At 36.0% G+C, this 24,968-nt stretch overlaps 4 protein-coding genes and 1 pseudogene across 5 annotated transcripts; 2 read left to right on the top strand and 3 right to left on the bottom strand.

Moving 5' to 3' along the window:
* Positions 1-2,419: 2,419 nt before the first annotated feature.
* On the top strand, positions 2,420-3,814 carry LOC147295129 (Ribosomal protein L34e superfamily protein). Its single transcript, XM_086234633.1, has 4 exons — positions 2,420-2,581; positions 2,750-2,829; positions 3,266-3,375; positions 3,469-3,814. The coding sequence occupies exons 1-4, from the start codon at positions 2,503-2,505 to the stop codon at positions 3,560-3,562; spliced, it is 363 nt and encodes a 120-aa protein (XP_086090759.1). The 5' UTR covers positions 2,420-2,502; the 3' UTR covers positions 3,563-3,814.
* Positions 3,815-4,375: 561 nt separating this feature from the next.
* Positions 4,376-5,818, bottom strand: LOC147295128 (glutathione S-transferase U10 pseudogene; annotated as a pseudogene).
* Positions 5,819-6,333: 515 nt separating this feature from the next.
* On the bottom strand, positions 6,334-8,188 carry FEZ (NAC (No Apical Meristem) domain transcriptional regulator superfamily protein). Its single transcript, XM_086234632.1, has 3 exons — positions 7,987-8,188; positions 7,469-7,782; positions 6,334-7,170 (listed from the first exon to the last, which is right to left on the bottom strand). The coding sequence occupies exons 1-3, from the start codon at positions 8,186-8,188 to the stop codon at positions 6,334-6,336; spliced, it is 1,353 nt and encodes a 450-aa protein (XP_086090758.1).
* Positions 8,189-11,422: 3,234 nt separating this feature from the next.
* On the bottom strand, positions 11,423-14,643 carry LOC147295126 (CAAX amino terminal protease family protein). Of its 2 annotated transcripts, none has more exons than XM_086232045.1 (10): positions 14,337-14,643; positions 14,148-14,239; positions 13,917-14,051; positions 13,642-13,724; positions 13,197-13,330; positions 12,966-13,015; positions 12,739-12,831; positions 12,230-12,321; positions 11,992-12,098; positions 11,423-11,835 (listed from the first exon to the last, which is right to left on the bottom strand). In XM_086232045.1, the coding sequence occupies exons 1-10, from the start codon at positions 14,559-14,561 to the stop codon at positions 11,794-11,796; spliced, it is 1,053 nt and encodes a 350-aa protein (XP_086088171.1). In that variant the 5' UTR covers positions 14,562-14,643; the 3' UTR covers positions 11,423-11,793. The 2 variants fall into 2 exon arrangements, with proteins under 2 accessions (XP_086088171.1, XP_086088172.1); XM_086232046.1 differs by having other exon boundaries at positions 13,917-14,024; positions 14,337-14,641.
* A 4,190-nt stretch (positions 14,644-18,833) lies between these two features.
* On the top strand, positions 18,834-23,613 carry LOC147295125 (S-adenosyl-L-methionine-dependent methyltransferases superfamily protein). Its single transcript, XM_086231403.1, has 7 exons — positions 18,834-19,117; positions 19,820-20,474; positions 20,610-20,820; positions 20,930-21,224; positions 21,663-22,052; positions 22,461-22,538; positions 22,984-23,613. Exons 2-7 carry the CDS (start codon positions 19,827-19,829, stop codon positions 23,213-23,215), a joined length of 1,854 nt encoding a protein of 617 aa, XP_086087529.1. The 5' UTR covers positions 18,834-19,117; positions 19,820-19,826; the 3' UTR covers positions 23,216-23,613.
* The last annotated feature ends 1,355 nt before the right edge of the window (positions 23,614-24,968 follow it).

Below are 24,968 nucleotides of genomic sequence, written 5' to 3'. Positions count from 1 at the left end.
GAAAATTGTTTGGTCATGTAATCGTTATAAAATAAATAAATGGTGAATTAAATTGTTACCAAAATCGTATATTTATTTGATCACAGTTACATAATCAAACGATTTTCGATTTAATAAATTTTTTATAGAGATAATCTTTATAAAATAATTAAAAAAATGAACAATTTCGATTGTTAATTTTCACTGCAAAACAAGAATAATAAAGAAAAACGTTACTGCAAAAGTAAATTGGAAAGAGTTGATAGCATTCTTTTTTAAAATTTGCATGTAGGTGGTATGTATTGACCCTGTGTTTACAATTAAATAAATTAATTATAAGGACCTAGACATGACGCGATGGACCGATGTGACCCCATACTTGTAAAAAAATATTTAAGATTTTAAGTAAGAAGAAAACAAATGGAAAAGTGAAAAGTATTTGTTAAGAGAATATCGCCCCAAATAAACTAACTACATTAAACATATATTTATGGTCTTTTCTTTTTAATTAGTATATGTCCAAACAAAATTAACATTCGGGGGTTCTTGTCAAATCTACACGAAATTATGATATTATATACTGAATCCACTAGATTTTTAAATTTCAATTCAATTTCCATATGATACATGTTGAATTTTACCTTATTTTTTTCCTCTTAGGATGGGACATGGGTGGATGGTTTAGGCCGGGTGTGTGTGTCATTATCAAAGCTATTAGAATGTCATTATAGGCTAATAATCACAACAGCATGAAAATGAAATGGGGAGACATTGACATAAAATTATTTAATATTATAAATTTTAATTTGGCGGATGTGATTTATCTCTTTTAAGAATCATAAAATTGACATAGGATGAATATGAGTCCCACCTCTAAGTCTCTAACTTAGAGTTAGAGATGTAAAAACAAGAAAAAAGGAGATGATAAACAAAGCAATTGGTATCATTGGATTTGAAGAAGTGGCACTCACACTCAAGCCCACGTATAGGTTGAAGGGTGGGAATGAGTCCAAAAACCCATTTAGCAATTTAGTAAAAGTTTTTGTGCCGTCTCCGTAACGTGACCCACGAAATCAATTAGAAAATGTATGAAAGCATATGTGCTGCCATGGCATATTGGGCCTATTATTGGCAATTGGCATGGTAAACGGGTTTCACGGGTGACTTTTGATTTTGGTGTTTTCCCCTAATGAACCTTGCCATTGTGATGCTTTAACAAAGCATTTCACTTCAACACGAAAAGAAATATGGGCACCATGAACCACGTACCCATTGCTCTTTTCCTACATATTTCCATTTTTATGAGTAAAAAATGGGTCGGCCTTTGTTGCTATTCAAAAAGCCAAAAGGTTGCATGGAACACGTACACATAGTCAGGCATACACTGCACAATGATTATAGTTCACAAGGCATGTAAACTGCAACTTGTCGTTACAACGCATGAAATTGCCCAATATCATATCATTTTTCAATATTGGACATTGACCAACGGTCCTGCCCCTCCAAACTCTAAAACCTACAATGCAAGAAAAAGAAATGCAGACAAAAGGGTGGACTTTTGGTAAGCAATGTACAGGACCAAGATCCTCTACCCATTTACCTACCCATTTGCCTACCATGCTTTTAATCTTGGCCATTAACTCTTCCATCTCTTCTCCTTTCTTTCTCTCTCTACTCTCTTTTTGATAGTCAAGATAAAAGCATGGTAGGAAAATGGGTAGGCAAATGGGTAGGAGATCTTATTCCCAATGTACATCTAGATTTTAGTATATTAACTTTTAAGTTTCAACTGAATATGTAGTTTAGATTCATAATATAGTAAATATTATCGTATCATGTTTTATAGATCATCGTGTATAATACAAAGTCACATTTATGAGACAAATTTATTGCCATAAAAATATGGGCAATACTACATTATTTTGAATTTTGAATTTAGGCCTACAAGATGTACAAAGTCTCTAAAAGTTGTGGATGAATATATAGAATACATACCTCATAGCTGCATATCATGAGACTTATTCACTTGTGTTGCTCTTGAAAAGATTAATTCGGTTAGAGGCTTAGAGCTTAGAATAGGGATGGGCTAAGAGGTAAGGGCAAAATTTGACCAAAAAGAAAATAAAAAAGAGCTAAGGGGTAAAGAAAATACATGAGAAAAATGTTTGGGCTAATTTTGTCCCAGGCTATAGCCCATGGAACCCAATGTAGATACGCTCTTAACTCTAAGCCCACTACAGGTAAATAGAACTCTATAATCAATCTGCCAGCTGGCCCACTTCACAGACTATTCACTGCGACGCATGCGATTATTAGGACAGCCTTATTATATCGCGGAGATTAAAATCTGACCGTTATACTGGAAACACTAAGGCAGAGATCTAACTACAGCCCTCCGATCTTTAGGGCACCAAATCTAGGGATGGCCATCTTCTTTCTGATACAATTAGTCGTATAAAAACCCCTCTTCTTCTAAACCCTAAGAGAGAGAGAGAGAGAGAGCCGAAAAGCAAGTCGAAGAAGATGGTGCAGCGTCTTGTATATCGCACGCGGCACAGCTATGCCACCAAATCCAACCAGCACAGGATCGTCAAAACCCCTGGTAAGATAAATACTTGTGTGCAAACCCTAATGTTGTTGATTTCGTTTCATTTATGGTCCATATTTGTGGTTTTATTACAACTGCGTATGCTGATGGATTAGGATGATGTTTGATTTGTTGTGCTAATCCTAGTGTTGGTCCTGTTTGATGGTTGTTTTGGGTGAATAGGAGGGAAGCTAGTGTACCAGACCACTAAGAAGAGGGCAAGTGGACCGAAATGCCCCGTTACTGGCAAGAGGATTCAAGGGGTATGCCCTCCCATCTCAATTGAAAATATGTTTTGTTTTCAATTTTTCATAGTTTGGGCTGCCTTGATATGATTTTACATGTTATTTTCATATCCATAGCATTTTAGTGGGTGCCCATTTTTTATTTTGGCTCTGCAATCAGTGAAAATGTAGTTCTTTTAATTTGCACTATAGGGCAATGAAATGTCAATTTCTTGATTGGTTATGCATTAGAGTTGGTGCTACTTGCATTGTAACTGTTAATGTATCATTGGATTTGTTTAGTTTGTGCAAGTACTACTACCATGCTCAGTTCAGTAGTGTGTGTTAACCCAATCATTTGAGCTCTTATTTGCTATCAATTTCTGTTTGAGAACAATACTGGGTTTGATGATTGCCTTGTCCATTTATTATGAGTATGCTCTCAGCGGTGATGCATTGTTGTCTTTGCTTGTAGATCCCTCATTTGAGGCCTACTGAATATAAGAGGTCTAGATTATCTAGGAATCGGAGAACTGTTAATCGTGCTTATGGAGGAGTATTGTCTGGAGGTGCTGTCAAGGAAAGGTTTGTTATTTCTAGAATCCATGAATGTCTTTTTGTACATTTCTTATGTTGCATGGATTGGGTTTAGTCAAGCTGCTTTCTATTGGTCTGCAGGATCATCCGGGCCTTTTTGGTCGAAGAGCAAAAGATTGTGAAAAAGGTCTTGAAGATCCAGAAGGCAAAGGAAAAGGCTGCCTCAAAGAGTTGAAATTGAAAACTCTAGTGAGTTTTAAGTAGCTTCTAGAGTGATTTTGACTAATATTGAACTATGGGAAGTTATTTGAGGTGTTCCAATTTGGTTTTTTGTATTTTGGCGTGGCTGGTTTAAATTCTGATGTTTAAGTACTTGATTTTGTTGAGAAAAATCCACTTTGCTATGGATTTGCTTGTTTTGTATTGCAGTGTTTACATATACATTTTCAAATTATCTAAGTAATGTTACATCTGTAGCTTTTAGACAGTTTTCATTCGTAATTTAGCTTTTACTTAGAATCCTTTATAAGCCTTTTATCTAGTTAATGGTTTGGCATGGCTTTTACATGTTTTCCCTTGTGAAATGCCACAAAAGTCTTTTTCTCCATTTGGTTTCAACTTTCAACCCTCCTTGGATTGTAGTTTACCACTCAAAATGGTCCAGTGGATGACCTTGGTAAATTGGCTTTTATCAGCTTCTAAAATATTTTCTTCTATAGCATGTCCAGTTGACTATACAACTGTTCTGCTACCGGGAAAAGAATTGCATTGGGTAATGATGGTGTGCGATATGGGTCAGCCATTGACCCCCACTTACTGGGTCTGATTCTCCGTGAAGGTAAAAACTGATATTGGAAGTCAAAAAACCAAATTATCTATAAATTGAGTGGTTTAATCGTTTGAGAATGACAATGCAATGTGGTCTTTACTAGGCGATATAAGGTAGATTTGGAATACTAATAATGCAGTAGAAGAGTGTAACATAAGATCACCATCGTCAAACAGTAAAATGATCATCTGTCTTCTTCAACCCTTGTCTGCCTGAAGATCAAGGTTGAAGAAACTTGAGCCTGGCGACCAGTTTATCATGAGGCGGGAGAGTCTCATTTATCAGAGGATGATCTCTCAGTTCATTTACCCATGACAAAAGTGCAGGGTTCTTTTCGGGTGTAAGAATCGTAATACCAACAGCCTCGTGAAATGCCTTGTAGCCGCAAGTATATGAGCTTACCACAATACCAAGAAAACCCAAGGAATCACCATTAAAGAAGGGGGACTTCTCTTGAAAATCCTTCTTCATCCCTTGTTCAAAGACCTTAAACAACTCACTTAAGTCTAGAGTGGCATTCTCTCTGTCTTTCCCTTTGGACATGATAACGGCATATATTGACGGTACGATCTGATATGTCATCATATAGTTAGTGGTTTGCATTTTTAGTGAAGACAACATCATGCAGAAAAACAGAGTAAAGAAAGAGATGACACAAATAACACCCCACCTTGTCGTCGTAAAATTTTGCCCAAAATCGGACTTTGGCTCTTTCGAATGGATCCTCAGGCAATAGTTTGGGAGTACTGCTCCAGTTCTCATCAATGTATTCGAGGATGACACGTGATTCCGCGATAGGCCTGCCTTTATGAACAAGAACAGGTACCTGTTTGAGGACAGGGTTGTAGCTGAGCAGCCTCTGGCTCTTGTTTATCAAATCTTCCTCCGCATATTCATAGTCTATGCCCTTAAGTTTGAGGGCTATCTGGACTCTTCTGCTAAAAGAACTAGCCCATGTCCCAAACACCAGAACCTCACTTTGCTTATGCTCCATTCTCTCTATTTCTCTGAATTGGTGCATTCATGTGTAGTGTGTCGAGGTTTATATGGAGTTGGATATTATCAACAGGTGAACCAATCTGCTACAATTTCGTGGTCATTTCATAATTTCAACTATCGGAAGTCTTACTATATAATTTACTTTGCCATAGTTTGCGCTCAAACCAGGCTTAAAGATCATTGGTCTCGATTCTTGGGCAACAAGCCAACTACTTGGATATTAAAAAAAAAAAAAAAAAACAAAAAAAAGCCCAACTACTTGGGCCTTTTATTTTAATCTCATCCCTTGAGACTTGAGAGGGACCGACAATACATTCATGTGGACGGATCGGATAGCTACAAGTCGATGCGTTTAGTTTTGTCAGTGTTCATATAGAATGATTATACAGCTCTATATATAATTATATATACAGAAAAAAATAGGAAAAAAAAAAAGAAGAATAAAAGAGGAAAAGAGTTTAATAATCATAAAGACAAGAAAAAGAAGTTGGGGTTGCAGCCTGGTGGAGAAATTTGGGCTTAGACTAAAATCCCAAGGTCCCAATATATATGTAACCCAATTTACCCAACCGTGATTTGTTTGGGCCAGTCTCGGGCCCAAGTCTTCAGTATCCTATTAAGAGCAAAAAAACGTTTGTGTACATACTTATCATTCTTATCATGCTAGAACTACGATGGTTTTTTTTTTTCTCTCTTTTTTTGAGGTCATAAGGAAGACCTGAGGAGAGAAAGAAATGTAAACTCTAATTTTAAGTGTGAGAGTAAATGTTAGCTCACGGTCGCTCAAGCTACAAGTCTATGCGATCAAGTTATAAGTCAATAAAGTCTCAATTAGCTAAAAATTTGAGATTTGATTCCCTATTTTTTATATATACTTTTTATGTGATCATGATTTTTGAGTTGAATGCCCTCGACTGAGGGATTTAGATTGTTTGAAGGATATATCTCATTATTTTTTGTCCATCAAATATAAGATCGATGTTCACTTGTAATGTCAAATCTGCAACTCGAGCTTCACTTTCTATCTGATTAATGATACACTTGAGCTTTGATCAGAGGCGCCTAGCGATTAATTAGGAAAAAATTAATCTTACACAACAAAAACTTGAGGTAGCCTAGCTAACTAAAAATTAATTAAGCTACGAAACAATGATTTTGACAAAGTTTCTTTATACTAATTAAGTATAGCATCTGGTTGTGGACATTTCAGTGGGACATGGTGAAGAGTCCCACGTCAAGTTGGACTTCCATGCATGATGATCCCCTATATTCAAAGGCAAGGGAAACCCAATATTGGACCGCACATGATCAGGACCATGACTCTCCCAGTACTGTTGATCATCTGCTGCCACGTTTGCATTTGGATTAATATTCTTGATCATCAAGGCATTGTGGTCTTGACCGTTGACTTGCATGACCTCATGATCATGTGGTAGTGTGGGCATTGATGAGAAACTGCCATTACATTGTTCCTGTGATGTTACCGAAGCAGTACTGAAGTCATAAGTTGTCTCTGCAGAGGCCTTGCTACCATTGATATAATCTCCAAGCATCGAAGAGGACATGTTTAACAACAAGGAGGACACATCCACTGTGCATTTGCCTGGCGGTCCTGAACGAGTTTCCAGAGGTGAAAATGTGAAGCTAGCAGGGGTAAAGTAGTCTCCGCTGGAATTAATGGGGAAGTACTGATAGGGTAGTTTGATATTATTGCAAGCCATTGGGTTTAGGGTTTTGTAGGAAGCAGCAAAATCTATTGGGGATGAGATTTGTATGTCATTGTTGTTACAACAGAAGTGGGTGGATGAATTGGTTTTCGATGTCAATGACATGATGCTCTCTGAAGAACTAAACTCATTGTGTGCAGCTTTGGAGCCTAGCATATGATGATGATCCGATATTGTGTTTGTTTCTGCAGGCAAGGATGCAGCCACCCAATTTGAGTGATGAGAAAGCGCTCTTTGAGCACTACTTGAATTTGTTTTCTTGAATATCCTGCATATTGCCCATGAGTCCTGCAAGTACAACACATACAAATTAATATAGTAATTAGTCTATTAATACATATCTATATGATGATATAAAGGGCAATGCATGTTGATCTCTTGCTAAATCATGTTACATTCCCAAACTATCGATCAATCTGATATATATTGCACATTAAAATTAAAGTTTATGTGACCAATGTCATTTGAAATTGACAGTTTAAACAACATATTATGTTAAATTTTTTACAATATAATATGTTAGACTGCGTGATAAAATGACATTTTTCGTACTTAATAAATAGGGTAAGGTAATTTGATTATTTACATTTGCAGGAATGGTTTTGTCGCTGAATGATGATCTCTTAGGAGGAAGTGAGTCAGTGAGAGAGGGCAAGCGAAACTCGTGCATCATCCAGTCGGTTTTGACCCCTTTGGCAGCTCTACCTTTGTAGAAGACAAGGGATTTCTTCAACCCAATACACTTGGATGAATTACCGTCGGAGGAGTAGATGGGTCGGTCGGTTCCTGTGGCTTTCCAGAACCCGGCTCCAGTGACCCGGTTTGGCCTTGTGCTGTTTCTATATTTTCTGTCCCTGGGGCAGTAGAAATACCACTCCTTCTCCCCCGTAGCTGCCAACTCTATATATCAAAATGAAAAACAGTATATTTAAGGCCTCATCAACTACACTCTAAAAATGGTATATATATATAAGTTTTATTAATGTAACCTTTATATATTCTAACCAAATTATCATGAAATATTGAAACCCTAAAGATGCATATATAAACAACAACTTTGCATAACAAGATTATATATATATATATATGATATTCATTAATTACTTGGAAGATCCCAGGGATCAAATTTATAGATGTCAAGTTGCTTGATGAGCTCGATGGAGAGAGGGCGCTGCTGAATCTTCCTCTTGAGATAGAACCCTACCAGCTCCTCATCTGTTGGATGAAAACGAAACCCTGGTAGCATCACTTCATCCATCTTATCTCCACAGAATGCATCACTACTAGTAGTACTCCTCTCATCCATATCTTATGTATTTCTTCGATCTCCTTGTCAAAAACTATTTAATAGCTACTCGATCTCGTGACACAGCTGAAATTAAGTTAACCTGAAACGAACTGTAGTAACAAAAAGCAAACCCTAGCTATGAACGAGAAAACACAGAACAGAGAAGAGGTAGAGGTGGAGTGAAAGCAACCAAGTTGGCGGTGAGGTGTTATAATAAGCACTTAATTTGTAGCCAATATATGCTTCCTGAGGAGGGGTCTGCCTCCGAAGGATCAGCCACCTTTTCTGGTGACTTAATTAAAAGGAGATATTAGTGTGTGTATGTGTGTGTACGTGTTTGGCCACGTACTATGGCTAGGCTCTTACAATTAAAACAATCAAATTATAATTAAAAAACATACACCAAGAAACCTGAAGTCAAGAAAATAGATTTTCACGTAGTACTTAAGAGACTAGCGAGTGTTATTAATTTCTCACAATTAATTGGGGCCTTAATCATGAAACCCATTTGGAGGTTTGTTTAATCCAAGTAGTGGAATCTCAAGGAGGTTCCATATCAGCAGACTTATAGGGATTATGAAAACATCTTTAACTTCACAAATATCATATTCACTCTCATCCACTGCAAATCAAGACAAAGCAAACTTCCAAGCAACTCTTTTTTTAGTGTTGGGTGTTTGAATTGGTATTTGGAAATGTGGACCTGAACCAACTTCCAACACAAAACTCAAATATTTTATAATAGGGGTTTAATTAATTAGGTCCATTTTAAAAGTGATATTAGTTTCTCAGAATCCGAAAATCCCGTTTCTATTCCATTCCCAGAGCTTCTATTCCACTGACTTTGTCTGGTTGAAGATGATTTTAATTATTTTAGTAGGGTCATATCTGCAGGTTATTAATTAATTTGGCATAGAAATGTAACCAAATCTAGCTCATGGACCACTTATAACCTTATTAGAAGTTACAACTTACTTGCATGGTGAAATTAATTATGTATGTGCTTGTTTGACCTTTCAAGAGCATATATCTCACCTATCAATCTATCATTCAGAATTCAGAGTTCAGAGTCAGAGGCTTAAAAGTTAAAACTCTCTCAAACTAATAATTAATATTAATTAAGTCAATTTAATTACTGTACTTCACACTCAATCATCTTTACTGCAAAGCTACTCCTCAATTTACTGTCCACATGCACATGCATATATGGTGCAATATTATTGCTATTTATACAACTTTGCGCCCGTGTTCCTCTCCTCAATGTTTTCATTTTTCTAATTTTCTGGCGGTGATGTTTGTGGGGTGTTTCGACACTTCTTTACTCCAGACTTGAACAGTACTCAGTTTTGTTATGGTGCATTAATAAGATCGCAATCGAGTCCTTTTATATTCTATTTTTGGTTGCATGTATTTGTATCATATCAAGCATTAGTCAACTTTAAAATGACATATTTAATCAATCGTTATTGACTTAATTAACACTAAACTCATCCTAAAACATGTGAGGTTCAAATTTACAAACATATTTTGTGACCAACCATATATAAACTTAAGTCTAAGGACCTCTGCATCTTTAAATCAAATTCATTACTCATATGCTAAATTATATACATCAAATTGAGTTATTCATATTTGGAATTGAGTTAGTAATAATAAATTCTAACCCGCTACCTAAGTTTGTGTTAGGAGGAATGTTATCTATCTTCTTCACCGATCTTCTTCTTTATTATTCTCATTCCACAATGTATTTTCATGATCAGAACTGTTCATCTTTTAGATAATTATTTAAAGATCATTTTTGCAAAAAATCAACTAAATCGGAAATTATTTGATCATGTAATTGTTACAAATAAACTAACGGTGAATTTTTTTTTTTACCAAAACCGTTTGTTTATTTGATTACAGTTACATAACCAAACGATTTCCGATTTGGTTGATTTTTACATAAATGATCTTTATAGTTAGATCTAAAAAATGAACTATTCTGATCATAAATTTACACTGCGGAAAAAGAATAATAAAGAAGAAGGTCGGTGAATAAAGTAGATAACATTCCCCTTATGTTAGATTCATATCATGTTATTCTATCATATATGCATATCTAAACGTTCATATATTATTAAAAATAAAAAAAAACAAACAAACAGGTCCCGGTGTTTTTGGTCATTTTAAGATCGATGGGTAAGTTAAAATTTCTCTGATTTTGTAGACTTTGGAAATCCAAGTGTGGGATTCCTCAATTCTTTGCATTTCGCAAAACCAAATTAATGGCCGGGTGCCAACAATGAAAGTAAAGTACAGTAGTTTAAATTAATTCCTTAAAAAGGACCTCATAATTTGTCTGATGTAGAACAGTAGAAGTTTAAAGTCCAATTTGTCGTACTTGAGTTTGCTAAAAATGTCTGGTAGGTGGATAGCAAGTGAAGTACTAAGTATTTAATGGGAGGGTCACTGAGTCAAATGCCAAGCTTGGGACTCCAAAATCAGTGAAACTCCCCAAGTCATACCCTCGGTTGGAACCCTTTTTGTCTGTTCATTGACCTAGAATTTGCTTCCCCAAGCGTGCAACCAAAGTTTAAAAATGGGTCAAACTCTTCAAGCCCAAGCATCAATAATTTACCTCTTTCTACGTGAACATTATTAACCCGGCCCCCTTCATTCATTACTACACCATGTAAATTGTAAAGGACCAACTCCACTTAACAAGGTCGATGTCTATGAATTAAAATTTTAACAACCGCACTCAATTGAAACCAATTACGCGGCTGCCTAATTAATCTTCATAATTAATTAGTCATCTCATCATTACAATGCCTAATGACCTTTGTGGGTTGTGGGGGTGAACGCGTACCTCTCTCACTTTGCTAAGGTGTTAAGACAGACCCAATTTCTAATGGAGGGAGAAATAGAGAGAGACAAAGAAAGAGAGGAAGAAAGAGAAAAGGAGAAAGAGATGATGTGGAACAGAGGGAGGAGGGGAGCGGCAGCCGGTGATGTGGGAGGTGGCCCGACTATAGGGGGAGGGTGTGAGGGAGAGAGGGGAGGTTGCTGTCTGTGGTGATGGGTAGGCTGCAGTGCTAGTTTCTTTTTTATTTGTTTTTAAGGGTAAAATTGGAAGCTTCTGGGAAGAAAATTTGCAGGGGAAATAGTGATCTTTAATTTGTGTTATTAGTTTATAATACTTTAGTTGGAACTTAGCCAACAAACGTGAACATTATGGTATTTGAATGTTATGATCCTCGGTACCCCACATTTCATCAATTTGAATCAACAACGTTCAAATGTGTAATATTACATTCACGTTGTGGAGAGCCAAGAAGTGACAAAACAAAAACATAAGGATAAATATTGTACCCTTCACCATGGTCGTCAATTCATGATTTAAACACCGATGATCTCCACCCATATGTTTGCACCGTTTTGGTGTCTCCATTGTTAGAGCCGAAAGTTGTTTCAGTGCCTCTAATACAAACTTATGGCTATAGAAACAATCAACAAAAAGATTCTAAATTTCACCGACTTTTAGTAAGCTTTGCAGGCCTTACAGTCACTTATATAACCTTAAGCACCCCTTATGAAAATGCTCTGTACCATCATTGAAGAAGAAACTCGACCCCTAGCTATCAGGTTGTCTGCAACAATTCCTTGATATCATACCCTTGCAGCTGTCACAAAAATAACAATAAGGAACACTTTTAGCAATTGACATGAAAATCAAATCACTGTTGAGAAAGATTACTCAATGCTTGCCCCTCAGCTTCAGAGTTCAGACTCTCATATCAGACAAGGTCATAACTTATATACTCAGAAATAACGCTTACCTGAAGGAAGGTCAGAAGCACTATCACTCCTGAGTTCCAGAGAGCATGTATTGTGATGGGGGTTAAAAGGTTGCGAGTTTGAGCATATGACAATCCCAGAGCAGTGCCTATACAGATCATAAAGTAGATGGGAAAGTATTACAGGATAAAATGTGTTCGAGGAAACCTAGAGTACGTTGATGTACATTAAAGGTGATGTAGATCGAATTGTGTTTTAATTCATTAGTAAACAAGTTACCTAGCACAAAAAGCTGCGGAAACTCTCCAGGAGTTAGATGTGCAAGTGCAAATACAGCTGCACTAATTATGATAGCAACTGGTGTAGGCACCCTGCAAAAAGAAATTGTAAGGGCAATAAGATACTCAGGAATGAACAGTTGATAGGTAACCATGTTAGTAACTGTACTAAAATTAGTGAACCCAAGGAATGTCAAACCCATCATCAACCAACTCAACTAAACCTCATATCAAATAAGTGGATGATTCTGCCATTCTACTACGTAATGGTCGCAGTTTCTTCTACCATATATTAGGCTTTACTCTTGTTTCTAAAAATAGCTATCACACCCAGCCTTCCACTTTTCAAAACACTAGTTTAAACTTCTGAAAATTGATAATAAAATTTGTGTGGACAGTAATTTTGAGAAATGTTTCTGAATAATTGTAGGCACGCTTAGGGGAACTACCAGAAACAATCAATTATTGTAGGCATATTATGCAACTCTGAAAACAAAAAAGGAAAAGTACCACTTAGTCATGGAGACCATAAAAAACCCACGAAACACAGTTTCTTCAAGAATTGGAGCCAAAACTCCAGTGATTCCTAACAAGCAAGCAGTGCTGCAATGAAGATTGACAACAGCTTAATCAACTTTCTGAATCCTCAAGTCCCAGTGATGAAAAGTTTTCAGCACTTGATATGAATACAATAGTGCCTAGAACATATACAAAAATGAAAAGACCTTAGAAAGTACCTAATACTTGATGATCCAATCAGTGGAAGCAAGCTAACCAGAGCGTCCTTCTGAAACCAAAGGGAAAAAAAAAAAAAATCAATACAGGATCCCTTTCACCAGAATATCTTCTCCCATCAATTTGGTAAGATAATCCACCTATTAATCCTAGAAGAATCGAACGAATTGTGTCCACTTCACTTTATAATAAGAGAAAGAAACTATAAAATCAATTATGAATCAATTTCAAACCTCTCTTTGTGGGGGATCCCCATTGAACAAGGACATGGCAGCCCCTGTCAATGCAATGGCACCTATGGCACCAACAAGACCAATCCCTGCCCACAAAAGCCACCCCTTCTGTAGACTGAAAGGTTCCCTCCAATCTGAAACAGTAATAGCTAAGATTAACTCAATGGATCACAGTCTTGATGTAGGCTTAAACAAACTAGAATCAGGCAAGAATGAGCTGTAAAATCTAAATTTTGCTATATAGTAATAATATAACATACAACAACTGAAATCTCAATGAGACAAGTACAAAAAGAAATGGTGCAACAGACACTCTTTCTTTCTCACCGCTTTGTGTTGAAGAAATCAACAGTAAGTGGGGAGAATCACCATCCAATAATAAAGAAGACAAACATATATATGTGCTTTGGAAAACGAAATAAAATAAGTAGGAAAAGATTGGTACCGTAGCGATAAACATCTTGAGGCAGTGGCTGGAAAGTATTGGCAACAGAATATAGAACAAGAAGTGTAGCTGCAGTTGTAATACTGCCAAAACAAAATCTGAACCAATTAGACCCTTTTAAACTTTTAACACAGACATTGAATTTATGGCACCTGTGTGTGAAATTCATCATTATGTGTGTGCAAAATATAAAGACCAGTTCGAAATGGTTGATCACAATTTCGACTATTACAAAACAGCTTCTACAAGTAGAATTATAATGGTGATATGCGTACCCTTGATCAAGAAACAGTAACTCTGCCTTCTCGTCTAAGCTCAAATCTTGAACTCGGAGTCCGAAATAGGGTATAGCTGCTGTCTCTACCAGTCCTGTCAAAACAAAACTGCCTGGGAAAAAATTAAACAAATATCTGATATAAACGAAGCAATTAGAATTTTAATTGTGAAATAAAACCCAGTATTAAACGCAATTATTCGAACATTGATGAACTAAATACTGAACCCACCTCAGTCCACAAGCAAGTGATGTTAAGGACACTGTTTGCCACTCCCATGGCACGTCCCACCGCTTCAAAACCTGCAAGCCCTCTCCATTTTCCTGCAAATTTTACCAAAAATGGTTACTTTTTGGCTTTTTATGGAGCAGTTCTGTTTAAGTCAAAATTGAAAGCTGGTTGAAGCTGAAAGCTGATTACCTTTTCCTGGGAATCTCCTTTGGAGTTTCGTCCGCCATTGAAAAAGCAAATGTAAGAAGGCGATCTTCTGTTTTTGAGCTTTGAAAGTTGGTTAAAGCTTGTGTGACCGCTGAGAAAAAGGGCATGGGTTCGCTTGGCGAAGGTTTTGGAGGAATTAAGCTTGGGTGAATTCGAGACACTGGAAATGGAGGATTGAGCTAGAGATGTGAATAACGTGTAAACCATTGGTGGCTAATGTATTCGAAAATGGAATGCTTCTTTCTGAGCATGCAGAGAGACGACGACTGGGGATAAGGCTTCTGTAGTCTGTACCAGACTGAGGTTTACATAATAGCATTTATGACCCCGTATGTTTCTCAAATTACATTTACCCACCTCTGATTTTAGATTTTCACTCAAATTTCCCTGAGTTGGCGGCACTTGGGCTGCTTTGTCCTTGACTCTACCCCGGGTTAGGCCCAGTAACGTTTGTGTTCGGTTTTTGTTTGGGCCTTGGGCCTCATTGTAACTCCCGTTAGCAACCTTGGGCTTAATAATAAGCTAGGGCAATGACACTCATGACTTCATGAGCAGTATTGTTCAATCTTTCATTCTTGTGGTCAAATATGATTTTGTTTTTTGTTGACATTTTCTTTTTGTGTTTTTTATGAGCTTTTGTGTTCCTTGTCTCATGCTCAAACCCTAACATATTGCCAAGTAGATCGTTTACATGTTCCAAGTCCAACTTCTCCCACATTTAAGAAAAAAAAAAAAGGATAAAAGTCTAACTTTCTTCGGTTTAGTTTCTAATAAAAGTAAATTACTCTAAAGTTCATTTTACGATCCTTAGTAATAAATAAACTCACCTAAAAAGTTCTAATGATAAATAAATTTACTTTATATAAATAAATCTCATATTATGTTTTTTTTTCGTGTTTTTGACACCGAACGCCCAATGAGTTTTTTTTTTTTTTTTTTTTTTTAACTTGGCAAATTGTCACTATGCGACAATGACAATGATTGACATTGACAATTAATAAAAGTATAACACGTGTATTTTTTGAAATTCAAATAACTACTGTCACAAAGTGACAATTGTCGAGCGCTCGGTAAACAGTGTCGTACGCTCGATGACTTCCGTGTCGCGCATTTCTCATTCAAATAGATCGGGTTGAGATTTTTTATAACAAGTGGGCTGTGTTATCAGTCTAATTTCTGAATTAGACTTTAAAATAAATAACTCTTCTAATAATGCAAAATTTTTGGCAATTTTTTTTGTTGGGTAAATTCTTTGGAAATTAAATGCATATATTTATATTTTAATCATTTATGTGGATAGCTGACTTTTCTTTTTCTTGGGTAGATTATTGTAACATGTTCACTAGGATCTTGTTATTATATTATAACCTCGATCGGATCTAAATCCGGCAAACTCTATGCCTGATGAGAAAAAAGAAACCACAGGAATAATTAAAATTGGGTCAGATTAATTTCATATGATAAGCAACATAAATAATACCCATAATGTATAAAAAAATAAGAGATGCCAAGTGAGTTGCCTTCATGTTTAGTAACAATGCATAAAGTCGCATTGGACCACATAAATACAATCTTATTATAATAAAGAGTTGATTGTTTTATTGATTATATTTATGGGACAGCGTGGTCACCAATACAATATATAATCTAAGTTGAAAGCGAAGGTTGATCCAACCTTAAGATTATCTTATATAGAATTTTGTAATCATTCATAATGTTGCTTCATGCCGCCCTGTCGGTATGATAGTGGTTTACCTTTTGTCCTTGTAATCATCCAGTCTATATATTAGTCCCTGCTAATTAATAACCTCCTATTTCTTGTACTTCTTTCATCTACTACTTTTCATCAACATGGACACTATTGAGCGTCCCCCAATGTTTCAACAGGAACATCACTTGTATTTTCTCATTTCTCTACTGTTTTCTTTTTCATCTTATACATATATATTACACACGTATACGAAAATAACTTTTTAAGAAATCTCTTTTAACAAGTACAAAAAATAATTGCATATTCGGCTCTCACATTATAAAAATAATCTTTGAATAGACTAATAAATGAACAACTCAGATGATTAAATTATATTGAAAGTTGGATCACATATAATGTCATATATTCTTATCAAAAGAGATTCCATCAAAAAGTTATTACCAGGCATATTACATATATATGAAGAATTATAAAGAAACTTCTAAAGAGGATGCCATAGTTTTAAAAAAATGAAAGGAGCATATGTTAAATTTGATAAGTGTATATTAGTTTGTTTTTAATTAGTTAATTTGTGTGGTTAAACTGTTAGTAGTTGGTTTGAGAAAGCTTTTGTGCGTGTAAATCAACAACACATATAAGCTGTACAATTGTATTTTGTGATTCATTCAGTTAATAACAAAATTTAAAGTTTCTCTCATTCTCTCTCTTTCTTTTGATTCTCTGCATTTTCTCTGCATTTTTCCTTGATCCCAAACACACCCACAGCAGCCAAACATGGAAGATTATCAAAATTCACATGGTAATGTGATTTACCTTTTTCAGTTTTATCTTCAAGCCGTTTAAACATCTAATTGTAGGAAAAGCCAATTTGGACATCATGTCGGTGGCCGCAGAAGGCATTTTCTCTTGCTTGCTTCTTTTTGTTATTTGCCATTAATGTAATATCTTTAATTGGGTTATTCTCTTTCTTACTTTATCATTTGGGAAATGCATGTGAGGACATGTTTTTCCTTTTTTGTTCCCTACTGAGCGAAAAATACAACCAGAAGTAACTCTCTCTCTCTCTCTCTCTCTCTCTCTCTGTACGTATATATATAGTGATCAAAGATATACATTTGTTTGCAAGTTTGATTTACTCAAAACTTATTAATGTTAAGAGTGATGTTTATGGAAATTTCCCACCGACCCGAACAACCATTAAACCTTTACAACGCAGTACTTTGTACGTCATTTTCATGAAAGCTCTCAGGAGATGTTCATGAGAGCCTCTATTATCTGAAATTTTGAATAATTTTCATTGATTATTCCATAGACAGTCAATGTACATTTGTAACGGAAATGAAACTATATTGAAATGAGATAAGTGTATATGTTAGGTACGTTGATTGGTAATGCTATAGTCACAATCAAAACTTTTGTTTTTGGTTTTTAGCTGGAAACTTGGAAAGTGTCAGGGGTGTAGTTTTTGCTTAGCTAGCTTCAATGAATGCTTTTGGATGGGGTCTAAACTATCGACAAATTTAATTCGTATTTAATATATACAAGAAATGGTATTGCTTAAATGCTAGTGGACTATGTCAGGTTATGTTAGGCTACATGCCAATAAGGCAGCTCACAGTTGTACCATGTCGATAGGTTATCAAATACAGATATGTAAGTTTGAAATAGCGTTGGGTGAGAATTTGATGTAATCGTTTTATCTGGTGAGTAGATTGGAATTGAGGATCTTTTTAATATTATGATTAATAAGGCTATGGAAAAAGAAATTATACAAAATAATGCAACATACTTAATTACTTATAATTAAGAATAGAATATGAAAATTCCACTTCCCCCGCACCATCCAACGACCCACAAGCTTCCCGAGTGTCCTGACCAATAACAATTGTTCCTGATGATCCGGTGATCTCCCACTTATAATTATAATACGCGTGGGTGTGGGCCCAAATCCTTTATTTTTAATTTTTTATCATCTCGCTCGGTCTCCCTTCAATTTGTAATTGGAATCTCACCTTAATTGCGATGCCGCGTGGGTCCCGCCGACATCGCGTTATCAAATATTGCTTTTAATCGGCTAATATAATAATCTGCCAAAAACAAAGTAATATAATACAAAGTGGACTTATTTATCATCAACTTCTTAGGTGAATTTTTTTGTACAAAGGGCTCAAAAGTGAACTTTTTGTAATTAACTGCAATTTTTAAGAGTATTTTTAAAAATTTTAAATATTAATAATTGAACATATTATAATTTAAATGGATTTACAATACCACGTTGTTAGCATGTTATGTAGACTTACGATCACATAGAATAATTTCTCGCTTATTAGTTAAAATTTGTCAAATCCTAACTATTGATAATTTGTTTAAATAATAGTTCATAACACGACTAAATCTGCCCAAGAGTAATGCTATTGCAATTATTTCAAGTTATGAATTTATTACTTTGTGGGATTGTCTTTCTAACAAAAGAATTCACTTAGTTTTATTAAAGAGATGATCCACATGATAATCACTTGAGATGGTCCAAATAATTTTATTTTTTACTGGAAAAAAATCTAATGTACTTGTCCGCTCTAAATGTTGCATGGCGGTACACAGTTAAAGTTAAAAGTTTTAATTATCAAATATCAAAAATAAAATATTATAATAATATTTATTTTTGTTTGGATAGAAAAATATTATCATAGTCTATATTAAATTGGTCGGTAACGGTGTTGTTGTTATATTAATAAGGAGAGGGAGTGAGGGACCGTGATCTCATGGCGTAGAGTGGTAGGGATATCAAAAATGAAATTCCAGTTCCCCACATGAATGTCAAAAGCTCAGCTCCTGAATTCATTTATACAAAGATCTCATCAGAGTTTTCTTCCCAGACGCTTATAGACACGTCTCGGTTGCCATTTGACTCTGACGACCCACTGAATATTTTATAAGCATCATCATTCAGACATTCACCAAAAATAGAGCGGAGCATTTTCTCCTTTTTCTTTCTTCTCTGATAGGTCCGATAGATCTAGACCCCCTGCGCTCGCTTTTCTTTATGCGATTGGTAAGCGATCTCAGTTGTCGCTCTCCGTTTCTTGCCAAATTTGCTTCATATTTTGTTGTATTCCTCGATAATATGTGTTTAATCAGCTGCTGTAATTAGTGTTTTCTTTGGGTAATTAGAGTTGGATCCACATCCACCATTTTGTTACGGTAATGCTCTCTTTGGCTGCTTAAAACTGCTGATTCAACCTCAACTCAGCACAGTCAAGCTCTTAGCTCTCTTGGATCTCATTTGGGGAACAAAAAAAACTCCGAAATTGTTTCACCTAACTACTATCTAGTAGCCAAACAGAGCATTACCTAATTTTGGAGTGCAGAGTGCTTATACAAATCTTCTGCTTGTTATAGTTATTGTGTAAGCTTGCTTTAAACGGCTACTTAGTTACTTACCGATTATTTGGATATATTTCGTATATACACTTCATGCTGCTAATTTTGTGTTTGATTTCTCATTTTCTTCGTAATCATATATTTTAAACCCATCTGGATCAATGGATTGCTTTTGCTTGTAACTGTATGTATGATGTTAAGGTTAAGCAAATTTAATGCGATTCTTCAACAAGTAAGCATAAAAGACGCGTAATTATACATAGATTTGTGATTGAATGTGTGTGTATGTGTTTTTGCTGGGGTGGATTTGCGTGCTGGTTTATGTATTCTGTATATTTTCTCTTGTGATAAATTATTGTGTGAATTATTTCAGGCCCTATATGGCTATCAAAGGGAATGGAGTGGATGGTCGGACAAGGAGCTCTATACAAATTTTTATTGTAGCGGGTCTGTGCTGTTTTTTCTATATATTGGGTGCTTGGCAGAGAAGTGGTTTTGGGAAGGGAGATAGTATAGCTTTAGAGGTAACTAAGAATGGGGCTGACTGCAATATAATTCCAAGTTTAAGTTTTGAATCCCATCATGCTGGTGAAGTTGGGAATGTTGATGAATCTGATTTGAAACCCAAAGTTTTTGAACCATGTCATACTCGCTACACGGATTACACTCCGTGCCAAGATCAAAAGCGTGCAATGACATTCCCGAGGGAAAATATGAATTATCGAGAGAGGCATTGTCCTCCCGAGGAAGAAAAGTTGCATTGCCTCATTCCTGCACCAGAGGGATATGTAACTCCATTCCCCTGGCCAAAGAGTCGTGACTATGTACCATATGCGAATGCACCATATAAGAGCTTGACTGTTGAGAAGGCTGTCCAGAACTGGATCCAATATGAGGGTAATGTATTTAGGTTCCCTGGTGGGGGAACGCAGTTTCCTCAAGGGGCAGATAAATATATTGATCAGCTTGCTTCTGTGATACCAATTAAGAATGGAACGGTTAGAACTGCGCTAGACACTGGTTGTGGGGTATGTTGTGTTCCTCCATTTCACCTGTTTCCTTAACTTTGACTTCCATTAATTTATAGTTTGCGGAGAGGAAATTTGACATTTTCTTCTATACGTGTGATCCATATGATGCTAACAATGGTATATTTTGCTTAGGTTGCCAGTTGGGGTGCATACTTGTTGAGTAGAAATGTTCTTGCCATGTCATTTGCACCAAGAGATTCACATGAAGCACAGGTACAATTTGCTCTTGAAAGGGGTGTACCTGCAGTTATTGGTGTTCTGGGTACCATAAGGCTGCCATATCCACCCAGGGCCTTTGACATGGCTCACTGTTCCCGTTGCTTAATTCCATGGGGAGCAAATGGTGAGAATTATATACACTAAACTCGAAACACTTCTACTTGGTATGGATTGCTAGTATTTAATAAACAGTAGCCATTTGTGACTTTAATTTTTAAAACTTTTATCTACAGATGGAGAATATCTCATGGAAGTTGACCGAGTTCTTAGGCCTGGGGGTTATTGGGTGCTTTCGGGTCCTCCGATCAATTGGAAGAATAATTACAAAGCATGGCAGCGTCCCAAGGAGGAGCTTCAGGAGGAACAGAGAAAGATCGAAGAAATTGCCGAACTTCTGTGCTGGGAGAAGAAGTCCGAGAAGGGTGAAACTGCCATTTGGCAGAAGAGGGTAAATTCTGATTCATGCAGAGGCAGACAAGATGATTCCCGCGCTACCTTTTGCAAAGCTGATGAAGCAAATAGTGTCTGGTATTTTCTTGTCCTTAAAATTTTATATTATATTCTCATTCTTTTTAAGTGGCAGGCCTTGATTCAGGCATTCATTGAGAGAAAGAGATTTATAGCTATTTATTCTAGCTATTTAACCTTCACATGCATGGAATGTGTGTTGCCAATGCCATGACACCATGATAGAACAATATGTGGCAACCACTTTATGTTATGTTAATGGTATTTATATATTATTATTTAAGATGTTATAGTAGTGGCATAGGTTTTGTTATCATTAAAAAAAAAAAACATTGGAGAATAATTTTGAGTTTCAAATTTTGCATCAAATGTGGCTTGAGGTCTGGCCCTGTTGCAAATAAGAAAAATCTCACTCTTGGGCCTTGCTTATCAGCTTATGTTGTCAATGATATATATACTTCCATTTTCTTAATTTTGCTTCATTCTGGTGGTTATTAGGTATAAGAAAATGGAGGCATGCATAACTCCATATCCTGATGTTAATAATCCCGATGAAGTTGCTGGTGGGGAACTGGAGCCATTCCCAAAAAGGCTTTTCGCTGTGCCACCTAGAATCGCTAGTGGATCTGTTCCTGGAGTTTCTATTGAGACCTACCAGGAGGATAACAACAGATGGAGGAAGCATGTAAATGCTTATAAGAGAATCAATAAACTAATTGACTCAGGAAGGTATCGCAACATTATGGATATGAATGCTGGTTTGGGGAGTTTTGCTGCAGCACTTGAATCTCCAAAATTGTGGGTCATGAATGTGGTGCCCACTATAGCTGAGAAAAGTACACTGGGTGTCGTATATGAACGAGGATTGATTGGCATCTTTCATGACTGGTACCCTGTTCTGAACTTCTCTCACCTGTCTGGATAATTGCTTCTGTAAAGCAACCTTTTTAGATTACTTTGTTAACATTCCTTTATTTACCATTGAAGTACATTCACTTGCTTTCAAGATACCCAATATTATATTTTTCCTGCTAAAAAATGATAGCTGCTTTGTTAGAACATGTTAATGGAAGTTCTATTGTGTATTTGACAACTTGTGTATGTATCTCTTTAAAAAGGTTTTGGAAGTGAAATAAGGTGAATTATACATTCTTTTCCCGATAAGAAAAGTTTCCCCATTTTATGTCAGGGTTCTGTGGTTGCTATGATGTGCTAAATTGTGAGGAGCAACGCTCACCTTGTATTAATTTGTTTCATTTCTCAGTCATTTATTCCTTCCTGGTGATGCTATTTCAGGTGTGAAGCTTTCTCCACATACCCAAGGACATATGACCTCATTCATGCACATGGTGTTTTCAGTTTGTACAATGGAAAGTAAGTAGTATTTCTTCATTGATCATTTTTTTAGGTTTTCTTCTGTGTATTTTTGTAGCCTTCATGAATCTGATGTATGTATCTGAAAACGGTATACTAAATTAGTTCATTTATCATTGCACATCAAAGAAGAAAACCTTAGCTCAATCTTCAAATGATTTTGGTAATCAGTGCCCACTGAGATATTTCTTTACAGTTGATACATAACATTTCATAACCGAAATAAGAATCCGATTGTGATGTTGTGGAATCATCCTGGTTGATGTCTATAATCTCTGTGGATTTCTAAGATGAGGGCTAGTTTTTAAGTGGTAATGGGTTCATACTTGCAATGGTAGAACCAACCATTTCCACTCCAGATTGTTTATTATGCTACCAATCCCATGTCTCATTTCTTCTTTCCTTCTGCTTCTGTAACTCATAAACTGTACTTAAATATATGCAGATGCAATTGGGAAGACATTCTTCTAGAGATGGACAGGATTTTGCGGCCAGAAGGTGCTGTCATAATCCGTGATGAAGTTGATGTATTAATTAAGGTGAACAAGATAGTTGGAGGGATGAGGTGGGATACTAAAATGGTGGACCATGAGGATGGTCCCCTTGTTCCAGAGAAGGTATTGGTTGCTGTCAAGCGGTACTGGGTTGCAGGTGGAAACTCCACGTCCACACAATGAATGCTGCCGTAAAGGAAAATTTGATGGCCTTGGCATGGTTCTAAGCTGGCAATGTTCTCTGTTACAAGTCCTCAAAACGGATGTGTATTTTTCCAGTGAGCACTTTTGCTGCCCGAGTACTTCACAGGGAGGAGGGCTTACACAGTCTATGATCAACTAATTATCTTTGGCCATGTTGCTTTGTAGTAATTTATAAGTAGACAAAGCTACAGAGCTACAAAGCTAATATGCTTGTATGGTTTAATCCTTTAAGGTATCATTCATTTTATAAACACCTTTATTATCTTGTACGATAAATACTAGCTCTCTTACTTGATTGTCAAAATTCTCGACTATCATTTGCAGCCTGAAGTTTAATGATAGCTTTTTAACTGATTCAGTTTCCTCTCAAAACTTCATATCCTCGGGGTTTTCTTTGTTCTTGTTTTACAATTACCTTGTTCAATTTAGATTTACTATTACAACATATCTAGCACTGGTGTTATTGCAGTTGCACAACAAAGAGGGGTAGGAAAATACTGGAAATAAAAAAATGAAAATGGCCAAAGCATTGGGCTCTTCCGGCCCATTATAAATCCACCGACAACAAGACACAAAGTCCTCTATTTGGGTCCAGCGGTCCAGTTGATTTAGCCCAGCATATCTTGGCCCAATCAAGGTTCAAAAAATCTTCTGCTACTTGGTTACAAGTGTTAAATATTTCACATGGCCAAGATTGGATTGTATAATTACAAGCTGGTTTTAAAGGTTAGTTTGGCCTGTGGGCTTTGACAACAAGCACAAGCTTTTGAATTCGGCACTAAAATGACTTCAACAGCTGCCCTATTGTTTGAACCTTTTTTTTTTTTTTTTTCTGAGGAATTATTGTATGCGTTTCCTTGTAATATAGATGCGAATCCAAGTTACTAGAACGTGTGTGGCTTTTTCCCTAAAGCTATGGCGTTGTTTGTAAATGATAGATCATGAAATGGTTGGACTGGTATAAATTATAATCGACATGGACATGAAATTAGCTGGTCAGGTGAGTGGGCCAGTTGGCGTTGAAAGGGTCTTGGATTTTAATGCTAAAATTTTGTGTGGACTAAATTCTTGAAAATCAAAAGACACAAACCAACAAGAAGAGAATTTATGGTGTAGATTGTGATGGGGAAGCATGACTACAATGCATGCGTGCAATATTCCCATCCTCATATATATATTCTTTAATTCTATAAATTATTTAGTGTAATTAGAATACAAGTCTGGTTAACTTATCAGAGTCCATATCTGACCAAATCTAAAACACATTGCAAAAAGTTTGTTTACAATCTTTTAATTGTATCATGCCACAATTATTGATACATAATTTTCTGACAGATGAATGGTCATCAGACTTCAGACTTTAGCAATATGTGGATATTCAGACGACATATGATGTTAAAGGGTTGGTAATGGTACCATCTGTTTCAAAAATTCTATTTGTGTCATAAACCATATGCAATACACCAAGTCACCAACAGATATATGGGACCTTAAGAGCATATATTAATTAACAATAATGCTATACTATACCAAAGGGATGGGCACTATTTTTTAAAGAGTTTTGCTTGTATGATATAACATATTAAAAAACCAATTCAATTATAGGTCCTGTTAAATAAATCATGAGCAAATATATATATACACATATCTCTCTATATTATTATTTATTATTTATTTGACATGTTACATTAATCAATCGAATTCGTTGCTTAATTGGAATGATATCGAAATG

The sequence above is a fragment of the Dryas octopetala genome, chromosome 2, assembly GCF_963921425.1.
Source record: "Dryas octopetala chromosome 2, drDryOcto1.1, whole genome shotgun sequence".
NCBI lineage: Eukaryota > Viridiplantae > Streptophyta > Magnoliopsida > Rosales > Rosaceae > Dryas > Dryas octopetala.
The sequence above is the reverse complement of the archived record's forward strand: the minus strand, read 5'-3'. Positions and strand labels throughout refer to the sequence as shown.